Genomic DNA, 21,571 nt, shown 5'->3' on the forward strand with positions numbered 1-21,571 from the left:
CAGAGACGACGAGTGAAGGGCTGTTTAATGGGAGACTGAGACGGAGAAGCCAAAGGAACAAGCATGGCAATTTGGTATCCACAGTCTGACAGTGATTTCTAAGATGGTAATCACATCAACTGTGTAGTGGAGGCAATGTGACATCACAGCGAGCTGGGAGCTGATCCCGCCCTGGCAGGCACCAGTGGAAACAGCAACGACTGAGTCTGAGGGTCCAAAGACTAACTGGTGCATACAGGCCCTCTAATCATGAACAAGAGGATTGTGAGATATCAAATAATACGCTGAAGCCGTTCAACAGAAGCACCCTCAGTGCGATCAGGAGATCACTACTCCAGGTTGTTAAGAATTTAAGTTATTCCTACAATAAGTCGGGTTAGCAGTCATATGATTCTACACACAACGAATAATCTCCTTAAATATTAGAGGAAAGTGCAATATTCTGGGACACATGCATGTTTTTTCCTTTCAAGAAACTGATAAAAAGGTAACTAACTAGCTAAATATGAAGTGACGTTGGTTAGCTTAGCTTATTATAAAGACTGAAAACAAGCAAAGCAGCAAGCCTGACTCTGTCACTTGCAGGTAATACATTCAGCCAACAAACACCTAATAATAGTGAAATAAAAACAGCCCTGCGATGGACTGGTGAAATAGCTTCAGATTTTGCACTGAACTATGCAGAACCTCCTTATTTTCTCTGGTGCATGTGAGAACACAGCAGGTGATCCCCCGCTGCATTCACCTCGAGCAAGTTGGGGGGTTGATGACACTTCTAACACAGGACAAAGGCAAAAATGAAAAAACAAAAAGAAGAAGAAATATCTTCCGGTGAAAAAGCGGTGACACACATAGAAGAAACGGACAATGTCAGGAGAGTTTGTGGCGATAAGACCTGACAAGGATGTTGTGGCGCTGTAAACATGATTACGTGATCTCCGCAGCAGAGTAAATACTTCACTTTCTGCCTCTGTCTGTTGCAGTCGGCTGCTCCACCTCTTGCCTGGATAATGTGGAGGATTTGTTGCGGTTGTGAACGTGTCTGTGCAGAAACCATCCGCTGTGTTGTGCGCGTGTGAATGGCAAACTGTGGAAAAACTGTGTAGCCAATTCTCTGGATTTTTAAAAGGTCTTTATATGTGTTACTTTGGGGGTTTGGACAGAGTTAAGATAAGCTCAGATGACCTGCTGTTGAATGTAATTGTTCCGAACTGTACAGAGACAAAAACTGTTTTGGATCTCCGCATCTAACTCTTAGCAAGAAAGTGAATAAGTGTAGAAACTACTCCTTTAAACCTTCAAGTCTGTTTATTGTCTATGTAAGTGAGAAAAAGCTATTGCTTTTTTGATTTAAGTTAAAAACAGTCTGTCTGGAAAACCATGCATGAGAATCATACTTAAACTGCAGCTGAAACTTCAACTGGAATAGAATTTAAAACTTTAAACATTTAAAAAATGTTTAAGTGAGTGATAAATATTTGGAATGAATGATGGTACCAGACAGAAAAAGGCCTGTGTTTGAGTTGGCACATATTTGAATGAAAACACATGTGATTAAAAGGCGGCTTGGGTCAGAGACATCGGCCTCAGAAACACACCAGATGTCACTGGCGCCTTGGTGGGCGGAGCTTGTGATTGAGAGTGAATACTAATGAGGAGAAAGGGGGCTTCGCCACATGCTCGGCCTCTGCTGCAATAAGGGTCAGCAGCAGTGACACCCAACTTCACAGGGACAGAAGTGTGTCATCTGACACGGGCTACCTCTTCCACGATCAGATTAAGGGCAACAGATTAACCAGATCTGTCTAAGGTCACGTACATACATACATACATACATACATACATACATACATACATACATACATACATACATACATACATACATACATACATACATACATACATATGTTTGCTATCTATAGGCAGCATAGTACATGGATGGAGTTTTGTAATGTTATGCAATTGTTGACACTCACTCAAGGAGGGTAAACAGGATGACACAAATTAGAGACTTCCAATCTGTGTTGTCTTTCATCTGCATCAGAATCATTGTATTATTGTACTTGCAACAATAATATAATGACCTCTTGGGACATTCCAAAACTGAACTATAAATAATTGTAGGTACTCTTAATAATCGTATTACTTTCACCATATAAAATGGAATACTGTTAGCTGCTGTAAAACATTCATTGGAGCAAGTGAGAAACAAGTACGAAGGAATCCCCTCTTCCAAGATAGCACAGAGATCCTCAAGTGACACTATGTTGACACCTGCTGAATAGGACACATGCAACTGAGTCACAGGTCAGCACCTCCTGCAAGCAAAAAATCCTCCGACCCTGACCCCAACATCCTGATGGGCAACAGGCCTGAGGGAAGTGACAGACGCAGCATCAGGCATCTGTGAGAGCTGCAGATGTTGCTGGCAAGCTTCTGCCTCAGGCCACAGTGCTGTATGCTGCTGCTCTCATCCGCTTCACCAGGGCTCATATTTAATGGTAAGAGCCAAATGTGGTTACATTCTGCCTTTCTTAGCGTACAGCACTCATTTTATGACTTTATTTCAAAAAGGAAAAAACACTCTCCTTTAATATCTAAAGCTTTTGAAATAAAAGCTTTTACTTGTGGCGACTGGGGTATGACATTAAATGACCGGATCTGTTTTGTTTTCATTGTCGTTTGTTTGTTCGTTTGTCTGTTCGATGGCAGCATTATGCATGAAACTCCGTGGAAGGATGTGGTACGGGTCAGGAAGGAGCCAATTCTATTTAGGTGTGGATGTGGATAGGGGGCAGATCCAGGATTTTTTTTACCCCTATCTTTAACATTGTGCAATTTATTTTATGTTTTCACCAATTTCCCAGGGAATTATTCATGGGCCTTGATGAAAAAAGACAAATTTATGGCACTGTTGGGCCTTGACGGAGGTATGCGCTCTACTGAAAGCCATTCTAGTAATCTTATGTGGTGGGTGACATAGCCAAACAGCCATCATGTGATAGCTCAGGGAGATGCCTACCTACGTTTTTATGTCTTCATTTGATCCCCAGCATGTTTGGGCTAACTCAGGTACCTGATATTAACATTTAATCAAAAGTGAACAGCTCTGAGTACAAGTGTGAACGCACCAAAGATGTGTTACGGATTCACAAGACCACATTTGGAGGTGTTAAAGTAATGTTTACCTAACATACCTCCTGACACGAGGCCTTATTGTATTCCTGGCCTGTTTGCATCGAGTGCATTTATGAACAATGAGTAATTGTTGTCTAGACAGGAGGGCCTGTACAGCTTGTTTATGGAGGGAAATGAGGTTGCGGTGTAGGCTTGCCACTATCTACCTCTCTGCACAAACAGAGTATTTGTGGAGTGATATCTCACAGGAAACATGAGCAAAATAACAGAATCACACCTCCAGTTTCCCCTGGTTCACTATCAGCTATGTGTGACCTTTCAGAAATGAAAGTCCAGATGGACAGGTCACATCTGCGTATCCTCTGTCACCCCTGTACTCCTTCACCCTGAGGGCTTTGGGAATGTCATGACTGTAAGGCTCTCCTTTCCTTCTCCTCCCCATTCACATTTTTTAGACCTGCCCTTTTTGACCATGACCAACCAAAGCCATGTGGTAGGACAATGTATGATTATGAGCGACTACAAAAACAACTTGGCAGAGATTTGAAAAACATAAAAAATAAAATAAGGGACTCTACCACTCTACAAAAAAATCTGATGTTTAAATGTGGATTACCATATAGACACTGTCCTCTTCCAACACTCGAACATCATATGTGAAATTCCACTGAATGAGGACAGGCCTCCTTTCTGTCATCTTCCCATGAACGTTCTGTCTCCTCTGAAGATCTGTTGAAAGGCTTCATTGTGTCAGCGATCAGAGCCCTGGCCTCAGACATCCTTCCATGTCAACATTGGCAACGCGATAACAACTCCAGGCACCGACAATCCACACTGTCACCACTTGCGAATTAAAATCCACTACACCGACGCAGCATACGCAGCATTAATGACTGTAAACCAACTACAGATTGCTACGCTTGCACGACCATCAACAAACATCAGCAAATGTGAGTGAATAACTAGGAAAAAGTAGATTTTGGTCGCATGAATCATCCAGCAGCTGCCGCGCAGATGGATTTTTTATTTGAAAAATAGTGTCATTTCTGCAGATTGTGATAGAGCTAATGAGACTGTAAAAACTGCTGTAAACACATTGCCGTCACAGAATCAGCCAAAATGCTATAATCTTCAACACCTCCTTAAAGATGACTGGTATATTATGACTAAGTGTGACCTGGGAGATCCAAGCAAATTTAAGCGTTCAAGTAAAACCACAACAGCTGAGTAAACTACTGCCATTTTAACGACCATATCGACCTTTCCTGGATTTCTGCGGACATTATACTAGGAGGCCAGGCAGATTAAGCCCACAGAAACTGCGAAGCATCTCACTCTGACCTTTGCATTCACAGATGCACATCCTCCAGAGAATGAGAAGACACCTACTGCCTTCCTGTAGCCACAACATTTGGCTAAATGGCCATATTCATAAATCAGTTACCAGCAACTTACTAAACAAACCATATGTTTTAATTTTGCAGTGGTTACTTGTGACCTCAGTGTTGTTTTAACTGTAGACTGGAGACCAACGATATCAAACAGCGAAAGGTAATTCTAACAAATAACCGTAATCTACTTTACAGGCTCCACCAACGACTCAGAGGCTGATGTGTACGAGCCATTGCCTAATTACTGGAAATATTGAAGTTTTTTTCCCTTCAGGGGGATAAACAACCAACTGCCAATATGAAAAACACAGATTGCGACTGCCTGACACTCCCTCTGCCCACGTGCAGAACAGGCATATGGCTGTGTTGATGCACTTCTTTTCCTTTTGCACATTTTCACTCACACCTCCGCCTCAGTTTCCTCTTGACTCCAATCGCAGCGTCTTTCATGAAGCCCCTGGGATGACACCTGGTCTAAATTAAATTGCATTAAAATACCATGAATGTGTTTATTTTCACAATGGGCAGCCACAGTGGGATTCAAACCCCTGACCCTGGGTCAGTGCCATCACCACTGAGCAACAAAGGCCTGTGTTGAACTTATACATTTCACAGATGGGGGACAAGGAAGCAGCTGCACAGTGCCTTTTAAAGAAGCTCAGCATAGTTCGTACTTATGGCACAACTGACTGCTGATGACATCAGCGGAAAGGCATGCATCCCTGTGCATTGCTATAAGATATGTATTGTTGACTGTTGAGGAGCGTTATCGCACTCTATAACATAACAGAGGCAATGAGATGGGTTGAGTAGAGGTAGAAGAGACAGACTGAAGATGGAATTAACTATTCTGTGTGAAATTAGAATATTTTTTGTATTTTTGGTTACCTTGCAAAATCTTGAAAATAGTTTGATAGTTAAACCTTGCATCAGTTATTGTTATCATGAAGGTCGTGCTCTGCGGAAATGACAAATGACAATGAAATGAAGCTTTGATTCCAGTCTTGAGCCCGATTTATGGGTTGGCCAATAAATATCAGATAATGTGAGTATTTTACCGACAGACTCAGCCTTTATGTTTAATGATAGGTGCAAATATGATGGTTTTTATCGTACATTTGTGTTTTATTTTTATTTAAAGTTAATTGTATTGAAGTGATTGTTTGTGATTAAACAATAAAATATCAAGCCTCAATTACATTTCAAGGATTTCATAAAGACATCTTAGGAATCTTATGTTTTCAAAAAACTGGCCAAAATGGTGGAAATCGAGAATATGAAATATCAATATCTTCATCGGCCCCCAAAAATACTCATTCATTCCACAGGCTCAATTAAATTCCTTAAAATATTACAGTAAACTCATACAAAATTAACTCAAGATATGTAGCTGAAGTGACATATTACATCTAAGCTTTTTAATTATGCAGGAACCTCTATCATATTAATTCAAAAGTCACCCCAGCAACATTTCTTAAGTCTATTTCTCTCCTTCATAAATTACAAAGTGTTTCACGCATGACGAGAACTTGAACAGAGAGATAAATCACTCCTGGATACACCTTCGCCTGGGATTATTCCCAACATCTCCGATTTCTTAGGTATTCTCGTGGCAGAGGTCATCAAAACAGAAGCTGTGAGAAGAGGAGACAGTCAAGTGATAGTTGTGCAATAACTCAGACTTCAACAAAACGACAAAACACGTACTTCAAAGTCTGTCTCTGTACTCTCCTCACTGGCTTAAAATGCTTTTCTGTTCCCACCCTGACGGAGCCCAGCAGATCAGCTGTGCACACTAAATAAAGCAGCCCAGTAAGTCTGACTCAGCCTGTTTCTTTAAACTCTCACTAAACAGCCGACACTGTCTTCCCTAATAAGATCTGGTTCAGTGCTCCTTCAACTGGAAGACCCCCTGCCGAGTGGGAGCAGGATGTGAGGTTGAAACATAAGCCTGTACAAATGCACATATGTCCTAATTGTTTTGCTTGAATACTTGAACTACTCACACAGAAAAAAAGAATAACCTCAACATCTATTGTCATAAAGCGCTTGTACATTTTGAGGCCTACAGAGCATGACTGATGTTGTACTGCTCTGGGGGTTTTCTCTGTTCACGGAAATAAAGGTAATTAATTCCTTTCCTTGCAAATGCAGCGTGTATCTTCTGCAGATTTGTCTGCCAGAGTACTACATTTCCCCCTGGCAGTCCGACAGGTTGAGCATGCAGGTCATTCTTTGGCTGAGCACCAACATCAACAACAATCAAATAACAAGCAACACCAAATAGGGAGTGGGAATGTGTGCAGCACACAGAGTTGAAAAGAGCAGGGTGTGATGCAATGGCAAAAACTAAAGAAACTAAGGAAAGTTAGTTGTGAGTTGTAGATTTCCAGATTTAGCCTCTGCAAATAATTACCATTTTCCTGAGTAAGATCTTCTTTAAGCCCTGCTTTCAACACAAAGCCACCATAAAAAGACAAACACAACAAAAGGTCTAACAACTTCCTTTAAGCAAGAAACCCCTTCAGGACTACAATTGAGACTGAACTCTTCAACTCAGATAACCTGTGTTCTTGAAATACATCTCGTACACTCTCAATGACAAGGTAAATGACTCTAAGTCTAATCCCAACAAAAGCCTTGTGTGTCTTATATTTCCTTAATGTGGATAAAACAACTGCAGTACAAAGATCAGGGCAATGTGCCCCCCTGGTGTCCTGCTGTCCTCAGACTGTGTTTAAACCAAGAGATCAGACACCCGTAATCTCCATTGTCCTGTCCTGGTTAGACGGCAGGGTCCTACCGTGGCCCAGTTTAACAAGCAGGGCCATCTGCAGAGTCACAGATGGCTCCGGCAATGTCTCACAGGTTCCCACATTCAGATAGAGGGTTAACCTGATACGAGTTGCTTCAAATAGGCAAAAAATACACACACACACACACAAGAGTGGGAGCAAAGAAAAACTTTGGAATCGTTGCTGCTTTTGGTAAGTCATCATAATCTGCCTCGGTATGGCGGTTGGGTATTTATTAGGTTTTAAAGCCTGAAATAACACTGCAGTCATTTTTCACACCATATCTGCTCTAGCATCCCAGCCCTGCCTCTCCAACCTAGATCTCCTGGAACATGCAGCATATGCTTTTGATTACAATGTGTTATTCTCTTCTGTCATAGTGAAGTTGTATTAGACCCACCTCTTCCCACTCCCTTTATTGTTGCACCTGTAAAAACACATAACAAAGCTCTCCCACCTCAGAGTCCACCCTGTTCACATTAACAAGAGGGTTTATTGGCTGAACAAAAAAAAAACATTATCTTCATGGCCAGGAGGAATAGACATCATCAAAATGATAAATGAGACATTTCTGTCACAAGCTGGTGCCACGGTGGCATTTTGTTTGACAGTGAACAAACAGTTGGGCAGTAAAACACAGACACACTTTGAGGACACATGTAGTGAAAGAATTCAAATCAATAGCCATCAATGGGTCCCGCCAAAGCGGGTTCAACTGCAACATTTCTTCCTTTAGACAACGTGCTGCCAAGGTAACTGTCCAGACATTAGGTGAATGCAGAGGGTTCCCACTGACAGCCTTATTCAAACAGGTCCCGTGACCAGGATCTCTTCTTCTGATTGGTTGCGGAAGCTGCTGGGCATCCTCCCAGCATGGAGGCTGTGACATTGACCTCACGTTGAGCTGAAGACAGGAGGCTGGGATACTCCAAGGTCTGATGGGAGAGTGCGCCCCAGCTTTGTGTCCCTCAATGGAGATGTAATGAGTCAGACAAAACTCCCCAGCAGTCAGCCAGCTGGCATGCAGCTCGCCGGCACAAAGAGATCTGCGAGGGCAGGCCTTTCGCCCCAACGGCACTCTGTTTAGGCATAGCAGCCATTCAAACCCCTGCTTTCCATTTCATTTGCCCAAGTGCTTTTGTGTCTGCATCACAGTCAGACATGTTTCTGTTGTGTGTGTGTGTATAGAGGGATCGTCTGACACACCTCCAATGAGCTTCCGTTTGCTGGCTGGTGATGACTCCGGGGAGAAGGTCAGGCTCTTGATGTTTCCGTGTTGGTTCATGTATAAGTCGACACCTATAACGATGATACAACTGTACTGAGTATTCACCAGGATGACTGGTGCCACACACAGAGACCCATCTGACCACGCACTGTTTATAGCATAGTTTGAATGCAAATGCATCGCTGGCTGCTTTGAAATGTCTCTGAAACACAGATGGATGTGGGTCATTTGCTTATTCCCAAGCTTAGGACATGCTTTATAGGTTTGACAAACAGCCACAACAAACAAGGACTCTAGTCATATGACTGTGAGCAAATGTGAAATATATGCAGCAGATCCCCCATAGAGAGATTGAAAGTCCTCTGTGGACTGATTTGGCCGTTTGATGACTTTCTGTAAATTAGTCAGGAAAGAAGGGTTGACAACCACAGACCTAGAAATGAAACTTTACTCACTGATTTCCTCAGAATCACGTCTGTGTTTTGTTAAACTTCAATGGTCGGGAAGCACAATTTGTCGCTCATTATGTGTATTATGAGATGTATAAAATTGGTCTTGTTAAAAAACAGGCCTCACACTGAAGTTAATTGTCTGCGTTTTTGTCAAGTTATAATGTTAGTGAATTGGAAATACGGAGAAAACATTTTATGAAATATTTCCGAGAGAGTATAACGAAAACTAAAACACAAAAAGAAACCCTATTGTCTCGTCTTAGTTTAGCAGTATTCGTGGAGAGGAGTGAGTCTAAGTGAAAGTATGTGGTCCTAACGTAAAGACACCTTCCACAGCACAGTGGACTCTGGGCTGACAGCCAACAGATGGGGCTGCTCAGTCGGTAACAACACAGCAGCACCTTCAGGTACTTTCCTCAAGGCTCTGCGTACAGCTGCCACTTCAGATACAGCCTGAGGGAGGGAATACTCTCTTTAGATAAACTGATGTGAGCAATCTGCCAGCAGGTCTTCTGTGATGCAACCTAGGTCAACAGCCTCTTCATTTCCCATAAATGACTTGTCATAGAAAAGTATTTTCAGTAACTTTTTCTCCAGGGACTCAGAGTAAAAACAAGAGCTAATTCCCAACTGCAGTAACTGAAACAGTTATTCTATTTGGAACCAAATTCATATCGAAAAATGTCAAGGTCTTATTTCCCCATTAAAACAAAAGGGAGTTGCCAACTGATAATGGCCTTTGGCATCATAAGTATACACCTTGCCTTGTGGCAGAAAAGGATTATTCAAATAATGACTCTATGTGAGTCAACTTTGCTCCTTTTGGCTAAGACTCTGGATTTTTCTGTTAATTTGTGGCTTTTACTGTCGACCACAACTTCACCGAAAATAATTGCGGATAAAAAGCTTTTCAAGCTGTTTTATTCCCACCACATATTGCAGATTCCACTTGTCACTTTGTTCCACTTGCACAATTCCCTCATTATTATCAGTTTTACCACCAGAGTAAAGTATTTTTAAAAGCCCGCCAGTTTCTTAAAATGATTATTTCTATTTTATAGTAAAAATGGAAAACCAGAGGAGAGAGCTAATTTGATTTAAACAACATTGTATGCGTAAAAATTAAGCATAAACCCTTGCAGTAACTTATTCTAGGATGGCTTGATGCCTGATGGAGAGACGCTGCCAAGGCAGACTGGGCAGATCATCACAAAAGCCCTACAGCAGTGAGGGAGGACAGAAAGTGGGTTTGTCCCAAATATTATTCACTTTCTTTCTTTCAGTCTTTCCCACCCAAGAAGTTCAGTGTTGTGGGAACCTGGAGGTACTGATCATGCACTAAACCTACTAATGCAGGTACAGTAGTAAATATGTGCATTGATGTTTGACAGGAAAGCAGGAGATTGTCCAGGTCCGACATGTTCACAACAGCTGGAAAATGTCCAGAATATTAAGACAAAGATGTATAAATCCCGCTGTGGAAATCACATGTTCTTATTACAAAACATCAACACTGGTGTCAACCATTAATGTCAAAATCTCTCACATTTTCTTTCGAAGTTGACATCTTTGTCAGCGTCTTCTAATTGTTGGGCACCTCTCTTTTATCCTGAGATATTTGTATTCTTCCTGCTTTGTGTCCACCATGTGTATTCAACACGCCCATTAGCTGTATTCTCACTCAGACAGTTTCCAGCAATTTTAAAAGAAAGTAACTATGAGGTTGCGTTAAATGTCCGGAGCAGGAATATTTGCATTCTCAAATAAACCCCCTCCAATTTCGGTAGAATGTCTGGACTTCAGTGCATGTTTGAAAGCAGTTCAAGACAGCTCCAGAAAGTTTTTGAGGCACACAATGATGCACCTATTTCATAATGTATTCAGTGAATTTGGAGGATTTAGCAATTGCTGCACCTTCATTGTGGAGAAGCAACAATACAACGTCTCATTCTATTCAAGCTTTCAGTGCTCAGATGTCAGTGGAAGTCCCCTCCAAGTCCCAACTCCCCAGTGAGTACTAAGAGTCGACTATTGGATTGGTAACTGGATCTTTTTCAGGGTAGGAATCTATTTCTTGGAAACATATGTGGGATGGATTGACTGTTAGCTTGAATTTCCTGTTTTCTCGTAATTAACCATCTAATAAGAGGATCTCTGCACCATGGACTCTGGAGGTTTAATGTGCCATGAGATCAGGAACAATGGTCACAATGAAACTGAAAGGATTTCGAGGGAAATCAAATGAACCCTGTTGTTGTGTCAGGCTGTTGCCAAGGGACATTAGATTACTCATCTGACTGTGGTGAAGTTCAGCAAACAGAGCTCAGTGAACTCATTGCCTGCTTTACAAATTAAACGGGCTCATTTGTGTTTTATACATTACTACTCAGAAACGGTATCAAATATTAAACCAAATACCCACAGTACAAAGCACCATCATCTGGGCTGATTAGTGGTCTGTAAATGTTTAATGCAGAGAGCCACTAACTGAAAAGCTGAACATAATGGAGAACAGGTCATCCATTTTTATGGCCGAGTACATTTTTGCTGCTATAGCAGGATGGTCTCTCCCTAGTGGGGCTGCTGGGAGCGGGACTGGCTGAATCCCAAAATAAGAAACTGGGATACAGAGATGAGTGAGAGCTAGAAAAAGAGACCCAGAGGCTCAGAGAATGCTTGCAGTCAGAAGAGAAGAACAAAGTATATCAAATGCCTGGGGGAGCGGGCAGGCACAGAAATTACTGGCAAGAAGAAAAGATGAATCTGGATGACGAGGAAATATCCCAGAGGAGGAGGGCATAAAGGGGGGAGTAACAAAAGCCAGAGCAGGAGGGTGAACTTGCGTGTGCTTCAGAGCACAATGAGCTGGGTGGAGTCCTTTGACGCTGACCTGTCCAGTGAAGCCTCTGTGGAGGCCTCAGGTCATTCTCAGGGCCTCAGCTGGTTATCTGGAGCAATAAAATTATGCACATCTTGTATGAAATCTTCGCTATGGAAAGAAATGAAAGATAGGACTTTCTGGACTCAACTTTCTATTTGTTCACAGGTTAGAGATGTACTCTGCGAGAGTTGGTATTTTTCCCAATGTAGAGTGTAATCTAGTCTTTGGAAGATAAAGAGACATTCTGCTCCGAACATTTGTGGTAAGGTGCTGAAGTGACAAGACGCAGAGCACCGAAAACCCGTGTATCCAGGTCAGTGACGCTCGTTCACAAACACTCAACCGGCCTCTTACAACGGTGCCTTCCACCACTTGCACTTAAAAAGTGTAAATAACTGTGACAAGTGAAGAACCACAGGACGGTGCAGAAACAGCAGGAAGCAGATAAGACCGTGAAGAGTGAGTCTGCCCTGCAGTGACAGAGGTCTTATGAGGAGAGCAGAGAACGACTTGTGAGATTTAACAACCATCTGCTATGGACGGGGCACAAACTATAAGAAGGATTCTAACAGGGTGAGGCTTCATCAGTAGTGATTTCTGTGGTGTATCTGAGGAGTTTCTGATTCACGTTGAATGTAATAAACTACTTATATAAGGCATGGAGAGTGATGACATCTAAACTTTCCATAACAGATAATCCCAGTTCCATTACTCCCAAATCTGACTCTCTATGGAAAGTGCCCTGAGATAACTTCTTTAATGATTCCGCTTTAGATTTTTTAAAACATCTAAAGGTTCCCCAACTTCAATAAAGTGCAAGACAGAGCTGCTCACAAGAGCTGAAACTCTGAAAGCAGCCAAGGTGAGTTTCTACCCCTTGAAATACACACAGAAATACTTCACAGTCAATGTATTGGTCTTGAACAGGGTTTTATGTTAACTGTAACACCGCACACTAATGTTTTATAGTAGTACATTGGCACTGGAAATATGACTTACTAGAGTAGAAAGTAAGCTATTAAGCAATATATGTTAAAGGAAACATATTAAGCTATATTATTCATGATTTTAATTTAGGTTATTCCTTGAAAAGGTTTACATGCTCTAATGTTTAGAAACCACATCACTTTGCTCATAATGTCCTTTGCTGTAGCTCTTCTTTTCAGCCTCTGTCTGAAATGCTTGGTTTGAACTCTTGTCTCTTCAAAGTCCCCCTCCCAATAAAGCCCTGTGTGCTCTGATTGGCTGATCGTTTCCTGCGCTAGTTGGAGACGTTAGCCTCCAGTCTCACTTAACCTGGCATTGTTAGTGGATGTGCCAGGCCAGCCGTTAGTCTGCACTGAACAAACGCGGGGCATTGTGGGGTCATGCATTATCACATCACAATGATGCGGAAGTTGATCGGACCAGGACTTCAGGAGCAGATTTTAAGAAGCTGCCTTAATCACCAAATTTGGGGGGTTTTGCACAAGATTTAGCAAAATACTAAAACATATATCACAATAGAAGAAAGAGGAAAAAAAGGATCATATGATTCCTTTAAATTTTTAAATCTTGACTTAGAGCAGATAAAGCCAGTGTTTAATCCATTCTTTACACTTTTGCTGTTGTGCACCAGCCCCCACATTTGAAATTCTAATCTAAGATTCACATTTAGTAATGCCCCATTCACCCCTCTTCATACAGAAATCCAAACTTTGACAGACATGCGGTTTTCTGGTTTCCTACCTATGATGGGGGACTAGACAGTCACTGAGTTTGAGGGTTTCAGTGTCAACCCAAACAAAAAAATGAAAACTAAACACCAGTGTGAAGTGAAATCAAGCAGGTCAAATTGTGCTAACCTAAACTGATGAGCACACCATTTCTCCAGAGCCTCATATTCAGCAGGTGCTTCATCTCATTTCTTATGGGATGGTAGAATTATTATTGAAACGACTCTTTCAACTTTGAAGACTTGCTGATCCGCTCGTATACCGGGAAGAGGGGAGGAGAGTTCACATTCCACTCAAATCCCAGTCTAAACACCAGCATGGCATAGACTACAAATGCACATGTGTTTCCTACCTGTTAAAATACCACCACAGTTTTATTCACGGCAGTCTACTGTATACCATCCCACTGGAAAAAGAGAAGTCTTTGAAATAGCATTGGAGTATTTAAATAACATAAGTCTCTTTTTCTACAGTCACCGTCTCAGATCCTTAATCCCTCAGTTCCTTTTAATCTCACCCTGCAGATAGTAGGGAGAATGAAAGGAAGAGTTTATCAGAGTTTCATACGACTTCTTATCATCTCTTCTTGCAAAGATTCAGTCTAAAGATTTCTGTCGGAATAATTACATTGTGTAATATTTAAGTCTGTGAGATGAGTCATGGAGATGGAAAGAGACCAATACAGGTGGCCTGAAACACATCTGGCAAGACTAAGTCGGTGAGACAAAGGCCAGGAGATGATAAGTTGTATAGACCTCTGTGCTGTCAATATTTCTCCAGGTTGCCACGGAAAAAAATGCGGCGAGGTGTTGTAAACTGCACGCTACAGTGAAGTTGGTTTAACTTGAAGTCAGACGTGTATTTATTTTATCTTTGGAGAAAATCTGTTAGTTTCAGCTTTCAGCTCCATGTGGGTTCAGACAGACGGCTGAGCAGATGTTACAGCCAAGTACAGAGAATATCTTTCCTGAGAAGAGGTCACGCTGATCTTTATTCTGTGCACAAAATTCAAAGCAGTACTTAACTTGCACACTGTTTTCAGAGAGGGAAATACCTGGTGCCACAGGTCACAGGGACAACAAAGTACACCAGGCACTGTGGCATTAAATGTGACTCAATGCTTCTGTGTAGTTCAAGCTCCTAATGCCTGAAAAAACTAAAGAATGCATTTTGCTGCAGCTTAACCGGTGATTTTAAACTGAGCAGGTCACAGAAACTGGAGGAAGTAAAGGAATAAGTAGCCACGTGACTGTTCAAGGCTCAGTTCACATCCAGGCATGGGTGACAACCTGGACGGAAGAGTTCATTTAAGTTACCGAGTTGTTTCTGACAGTTTAATCATGCCTGGCCCTGGACTGGGTTTTACCGCTCCGCTGACCTGTGGCTATTCAGTATCATGTCAAACGTTAAATCCACTCTAATTGGCCGGTCATGTCTTTAGAGGTTGAGTGATAAGCAGGACGGAGGTGCCTGTGTTTTTCCTTTTGTGTTTTGAAGGGGGTGTGTAGAGGGGGTTGGGAGGTCAGCAAGCTTTTGAGGTCAGGGGGTGGATGACTTTGCCCCCGCCTCTTCTTCAGGACAGGCCTGAATTGTCCCCCTGGTGCCTCGGCCCCACACTCAGGACTCCATAAAGACTAATGGGTGCCGGGGAATGTTATTCAATAAGTGATTGTGTGTGTGTGTGAGAGACACATAACACACCTCAGGGCAAGGAGATACCTTATCATGGCCCCAAATTTCCTCAGCAAAAAGCATAATCCCCTCTCACCAACAATAAACTAGAGCTTAACTTCCCCAGCATTAAAAAAGCTGAAATCTTTCACACACTAAACACAAACGCTGCTCTGCATACCTTAAAATACAGAGACAAACAGTAGACGGATTTAAGTTGAGATCGTAGACCCCCACACTCAGGGGCACTTGCTATCCTGGAGGATCCCACCACAGGAATGTAAAGTGTAATGGCTTGCACGTTTCCCTCAAGTAGAGCAATGAAAACCTTAATTTTAACAAAACGTCTCCTTTCATAAACAAATGCAGCCTTTTCCAGTTTCTCCCCCCCATTCTCTCCTAATCACACCAGCCGTCTGTGCTAATTCAGTGAGCACGTGTTGGGGGTGCAAGGTCACAGAAGTGCGAGCGAGGTCTGTGGTTTTCGTGGTCACTGGTGTTTTGGAATTCGTGAGTTGACAAGGCAGTTCAACATAAAACCACTTAAATCACAGGCCAGGAAATCCACCGCGAGCTGAGGTGCTGAGACGCACACATGGTTAATAGAGCCGGGGGAAAGGGAAACCTTCAGTTTAACTTGCTACAAGGGCCACATTTCGCATTTCAATGTCAAATCTTACGGGTATAAAACAATATGCTGACGATTAAGCGTTTATACCATTTGATCAAGTTTCACTGGAGAATTCTGAATTTAAGCAATAGGTTTGTTTAAAGTTGATACTCATTTCATACCTCAGACCCAAAAGTCAGAGCTGAGAGTAGTCCAGAGCAAAGATACAATAAATGACATCAGCTGAAAGACAGTTATATGAAAACATCCAGCCACAGCATCAAGGCTGTCTAGGCATTCTCTGTGCCTGTCTGGGAAGAGTGGGAAGAGGGGGGTTGGTGCAGGAATGAGTGAGCAAGTCTTTGAAATCTGCTCTATAATTAGCAGGGGTACTATATCAACAGCAGGTTGTCTGGACCTGCTGAAATATGCTCACGGTTCTGATAATGAAGGAGAAAGAGAGGCAGGGGCTCTTGATCCTGCTGTGAAACGGGATTCAAGATGCACTGAGTTATTTATTGTCTTTCAGGTGAATAATTCAAGCTCTTTGTCCTCTCAAAATAGTTGGGGCCTAGAGTCATTAATATTTTGCCACATCTTATCCCACCACTTGCTATATATTTAACTCAGCCACTTAAGGGTCACTGAGGAGAAGTATGCTCATGAAATGTTATCCCATTCACTGACAAACTATAACTACAGCATCCAAATCTCCACAGTGAATTCCAACATTGACTGATATTGACCTCGGCTGTAGTGTGCACTGACTCGTCATTGTAGCCTCACTTAGTGGTGTTCCAGTAATGGCTGGACTAATGTGGTGTCCTGGCCTGAGCTGCTTTAGTGGGAGTAGACTGGATGATGTGTGACTGTGCACCACAGAAACTTTCATTCCAGAGCATCGAGGCTCACAGAGCTGCACGAACGTCACCGCGCTGATGTGGAAGAGCGGCTCTGGAATGAAATCAACAGACAGACAGGACGGTGACTGCAGAGCAAATATACACGGTGCTCAAACTTACTTCAATTGTTGTTTAAGCAAGCGGAAAAGCAGCCCAGTGGAAAGCCTAAAGCGCCTTTAGGCACAGTAGAGATAAACTGTATCTGCTGCAGGCCTGTCTGATCAGTTCTTAAATGTTACATAACATGCCAGACATGTCAAACCAGTAACTGTAATTCAGCTGGGTAATAAAAAAATATATTTAATGGATAAAGGAAATAGGAAATTCTATACAAATGTTAGTCAATGCAATTTCCTTGAGCAACAATATGACTTCCCTTATCTAAAAGATAAGATGTAAATCCTGTCTGGCCTACATGTGGGGTCATTTGATGTGTTGTATTGCACATTGCTCTGAGTTTCGAGGCACATAATCCTCCCAGTATTATGTAATGGTGTCAAATAAAAACTACCGCCATGTTTTGTTTATCAAATCCGTTGGTCAATGAACTACAGCTTTACTAGGATTTGCTTTGCTGTAATACTACAACACAAAACCCATCTTATCCAACTCTGGAGTCACAAGAAATATTCGTGAGAGACTCTGCACAAAATTTACAAAACTAGTGAAGATTCTGGTCTTATATCCATGAAGAAAAAGGATTAGACATTACCAGAGAGTCGAGGCAGCCCCACTGTATTGTGTGCTACTGTGTTTAAACTTTTCCTCCGTTTTAATCTGTCCGACCGTGAGAGACCACTGCTTTCTATTCGGTCTGCACGAGGAATGTCGTAAACTTGCCAGGATTGTGCTCTTGGACCAGAAAAGCCAGAGGGCCACTTGCCGCCGCAAATACTACATCTCCCCCCTCAGCACTGAGCCAGTGATACTTAAAACCCGTCGGAGTGCTCTAACGTGGGACTGCTCTGCAGAGCCCGGGTCTGGCTCTAGAGCTCTGATGGTCGTCCAAAGCAGACACTGATGGGGTGTCACAGGAGAGCTGTCCAAACACTGGGCTGAGGGATACATGCCAGGCGCCTGGTTGTGTGTGTGTGTGTGTGTGTGTGTGTGTGTGTGTGTGTGTGTGTGTGTGTGTGTATGGCTGAGGATAGGCGGCAGAGAGAAAGAGTATTTTCCTCATTAGTGAAACATTTTAGGTGTGTACTGTTTGTATAAAAAAACACTATTCTTTGTTTAATTGGATTCTACTGTATAACCAGCCGTGCCAATCAATCTTGACCAGTACGGCCATCACTTCTATATATAGACTTGCTAGAGCACTGTAAGTACAGAACTTTTATAGCTGCTGCTGTTGACAGAGAATAGTAGTCTGGGATCAACCAAAAGTAAAAAGAGACACTTCCCTTCCAGTAATGCATGCTATTTGACCTAAATGTGTCATCATCTCACCCAGCATTCAAAAACAGGCCTGCATACAAGTATCACCATAGAGGGGACTGGAAAACAGCAACAACATCCCACTCTGCTGTAAGCTGTGGTTACTCTGCCCAAACTAACAGGTGACTACCATGGGACAGGCCTTGCAATACATAATCCATGGTAAGTGTCTGATTCTGCATAATTCAATATTGACAGCTGTGTGTCCTCCAGCTTGTCCTATGGACAAGACACAGTGACATCATAAAAACCCACCCCCACCCACACCCCTCTTCGTGCCTTGAACTGCCCCATTTACACTAATTGTCATTCAGATGAGTGTGGGGGGGTTGTTGTTTAAGGATGCCCCTGACACCATTAACATGAAAAGCACAATTAAGAGTAATTAGGCTTTTCCAGGCAAAAGGGGTTATCTGGTAACCAAGCACGCAATAACCCCGCATATAACATGTAGCATTACAAATCTTTTCATTCATTTAAATTCTTGTCGCTATCCATTAATTACATGGGAAGGCAGGTCAGTTTAATCTTGTTGACACAGCAAGCCCTTATAACAAGGAATAAACAGTGATTCACACGAAGCAGCAGGTCCAGCTGACATGTGACTCCCAATATCAGATAACCCTTGACCAGGGATGACACAGAGCAGACACACTCAACAACTGAGCGACTTATTGTGACACACCTAACAAGATGCAACACAGGCCGGCGAAGCAAGTCATCTCAAGGTTTGAATCAGGTTTAAGAGGGGTCGGAGAGGTGGAGGTGGGGGGTCTGTGTTTTCGTTGTGGCAGGCGGGAGATAAATGCCTTCAAGGCCGAGAATTCTCCCCATTCACAGACCACAGGAAGCGAGGTCTGGGTAACATGCAAGGACTTGCTCAAGCTATAAGTTCAAGCAGGGTCAATCCACCGGGGTATGTCCAAGCGGAAGAAGCTGCTGTGGGGATGGATATTTTAGGATGGGAGGGGATGCACAGGTTTCCTAAGTGCTTCCTGAAAACAAGGCGCACACACACACACACACACACACACAGACACGCACACATGCAGAGGAGGGATGGGAGGGTGGTGTGGTGTGGTGGGGGGCAGAGATTAAAAGAGCCCCATGCTGTGTTATCAGGGTAATGAATTCTTACTGGTGGCCATGCAAAGTTCAATACATGCAGCAAGACAACTGTGAGAGGACAGCAGAGCATCGTATTACAGAAGTTGAGATACTGCAGAGGCATCCAGCTTTCAACTCATGCTAGGCTACATTAGCGTAAATATATTTATATGGGAGTGGTATATAAGGCAATATGTCATCCTCCTTAATGATGAGATATGACAATTGATGATTGTCGATACACACATGTAAACATTGACAAGTTACAGTGTGTAGACCAAAGAGGGGCTGAGATGAGACCTTTTTGTAAATCTCAGTTCGTGTGATTCTCTGTGAAACTGCCGCCAAATTGCAGCGAATAAAACTTTGAAGTTAGCTGCTTTTAAGCTAGCATGGTCATGTTTCTGTAGTAACACCAAATTGCAGTGAATAAATACTCAAATCCTGCACCTCACCTCTCACAGGGCATTTTGTATTCTCCTTCAGTTAGACCTAATACCAGGATGTTGTTAATTTTTATTGCACATCGATAAACAGTGTATATCATTAATACAGTTATCCTATCTCCATAGCTGACTTTGACTGAGAAATTATGTTTATAATGAGACGTAGCGGTGTAATAGCTGTCTATGGCCTCAGTGTCACACGCTCCTCAGCGTGGGAAGAGATGACAACAGCGGGTGTTTGACGGTATGTATAGAAAAAGCATGAAAGAAAAATGACAACTATCAATTAATAGCCAATTTGAAATTTCTACCTTAAAATTTGGGTCCCCTTTTACAGCTAAACAATGACTTTATCCTAAATTGAAGCTAGCTGTTCTTAAGCTAGCATGCTAACGTTCCCTTCCCTTCTGTAGTAACTTTAATTTAACACAAATCCTAAACTTCACCTTTTTGAGGGCATTTTTTAAATTCTGCTAAAGCCAGACAGAAATCATGAAGTATTATGACAGACAACATGTTTTAGGATCATTTTGCAATATATCGATTATCAAACAATCGCTGTATCGTAACATTATCATTATCGTGGGCCATGTATCGTGGATCTCAATGAGCCATGAATTACCCTGCAACTGCAACCCCTAACATAACCCCTCAATGTTTTATTGATAGCAAGACAAAATAGGTTGGTGTTTTTATAATTACAAATGTAATTCATTAACACAGTTGTTGTAGCTGCATCAAGCTGCTGTGGCTTGAGCAGGGAAAGTCGTAGCGGTGTAATAGCGGTGTAATAGGCGTGCACGTCCTCACTGTCACACGCCCCTCAGCGTGGGCCGGGATGACACCAGCGGGTGTGTGACCGTATGTCCACAGAAAGCGTGAAAGTAAACATCACAACTAAACTCTGTATCAAATGTCTCCCTGCACATGCTGCTGCCCTGTCAGCGCTGAACCAGGACTCAACAGTACCTTTAAGTTAGCCTCTTTAAAGTGAGCATGGTAACGCTTCTGTAGTAACTTCATTTTGAATCTGCGTCACTTTAGTTGCGGACTGAAAACTTTCTGAGGAGTCCTCCTCGTGCGCGTCCCTCGTCCCGTCTCCTTGCAGAGAGCAGCTCGAGCGCGTGCACGCGGCCCCAGCAGGGAACAGACCATAAGTTCTACTAACAGTGAGAGTCAGTGGAGGAGCTGGGGTACTCACGCACGGCCTCCTGCTTGGGGTCCAGCTCGGAGCAGGTCTGCTCCAGCCGGACGATCTTCCTCTGCAGCCCCCTGACCCGCAGGCTGGTGGAGGCCAGCTCGCTCTCCAGCTCCTGGAAGATGGAGCAGGCGTGTTTGGCCAAGTCCGACAGCTGCCGCAGGGTCCGGGATAGAGCCACATGACTGACGGAGACCAGGTCCTCGAAGAGCACAGCCTCCTCGCCCGGGACCTGGTACCGGACCAGAAACTGGGGCTCCACGAGTCGCTTGGCGAACGGCATGTTGGCGCCGGAGTAAATCCAACCGGAGTCACCCGAGGGCGGGCAGAGAGCACTGGTTCCTGCCTCGACCCCTGGTCCAGCTCGTCCAGGTTCAGCGGCTGCTGGAGACCCCCATCCCTCCACTGGCCGGACAAGAGTGTTGTGCTCGTGGCCGCGGCGCCGGCTCGTGCTGCCCTGACGCTGCTCGGTGTTACTGCTCGTACACTGGGGGGGGTTTAAAGAGGGGGGGCGACAAAACCTGGAGTGGAGTCTCAGGATCGTCCAGGATCGGGACTGCTGTGCTCTGTGACGGCTCAGAGTTGCCAGGGAAAAAAATA

General features: G+C 43.2%; 1 protein-coding gene across 1 annotated transcript in view; it reads right to left on the reverse strand.

Moving 5' to 3' along the window:
- The window catches only part of nhsa (Nance-Horan syndrome a (congenital cataracts and dental anomalies)), a 56,943-nt gene extending 35,689 nt beyond the window's left edge, over positions 1–21,254 (reverse strand). The window contains exon 1 of the mRNA XM_061078839.1: positions 20,975–21,254. Within this exon, the coding sequence (XP_060934822.1) occupies positions 20,975–21,254 (280 nt within the window). The remainder of the gene's footprint in view (positions 1–20,974) is intronic.
- Positions 21,255–21,571: the final 317 nt, after the last annotated feature.

This window comes from Limanda limanda, chromosome 9 (assembly GCF_963576545.1).
Source record: "Limanda limanda chromosome 9, fLimLim1.1, whole genome shotgun sequence".
Classification (NCBI taxonomy): Eukaryota; Metazoa; Chordata; class Actinopteri; order Pleuronectiformes; family Pleuronectidae; genus Limanda; species Limanda limanda.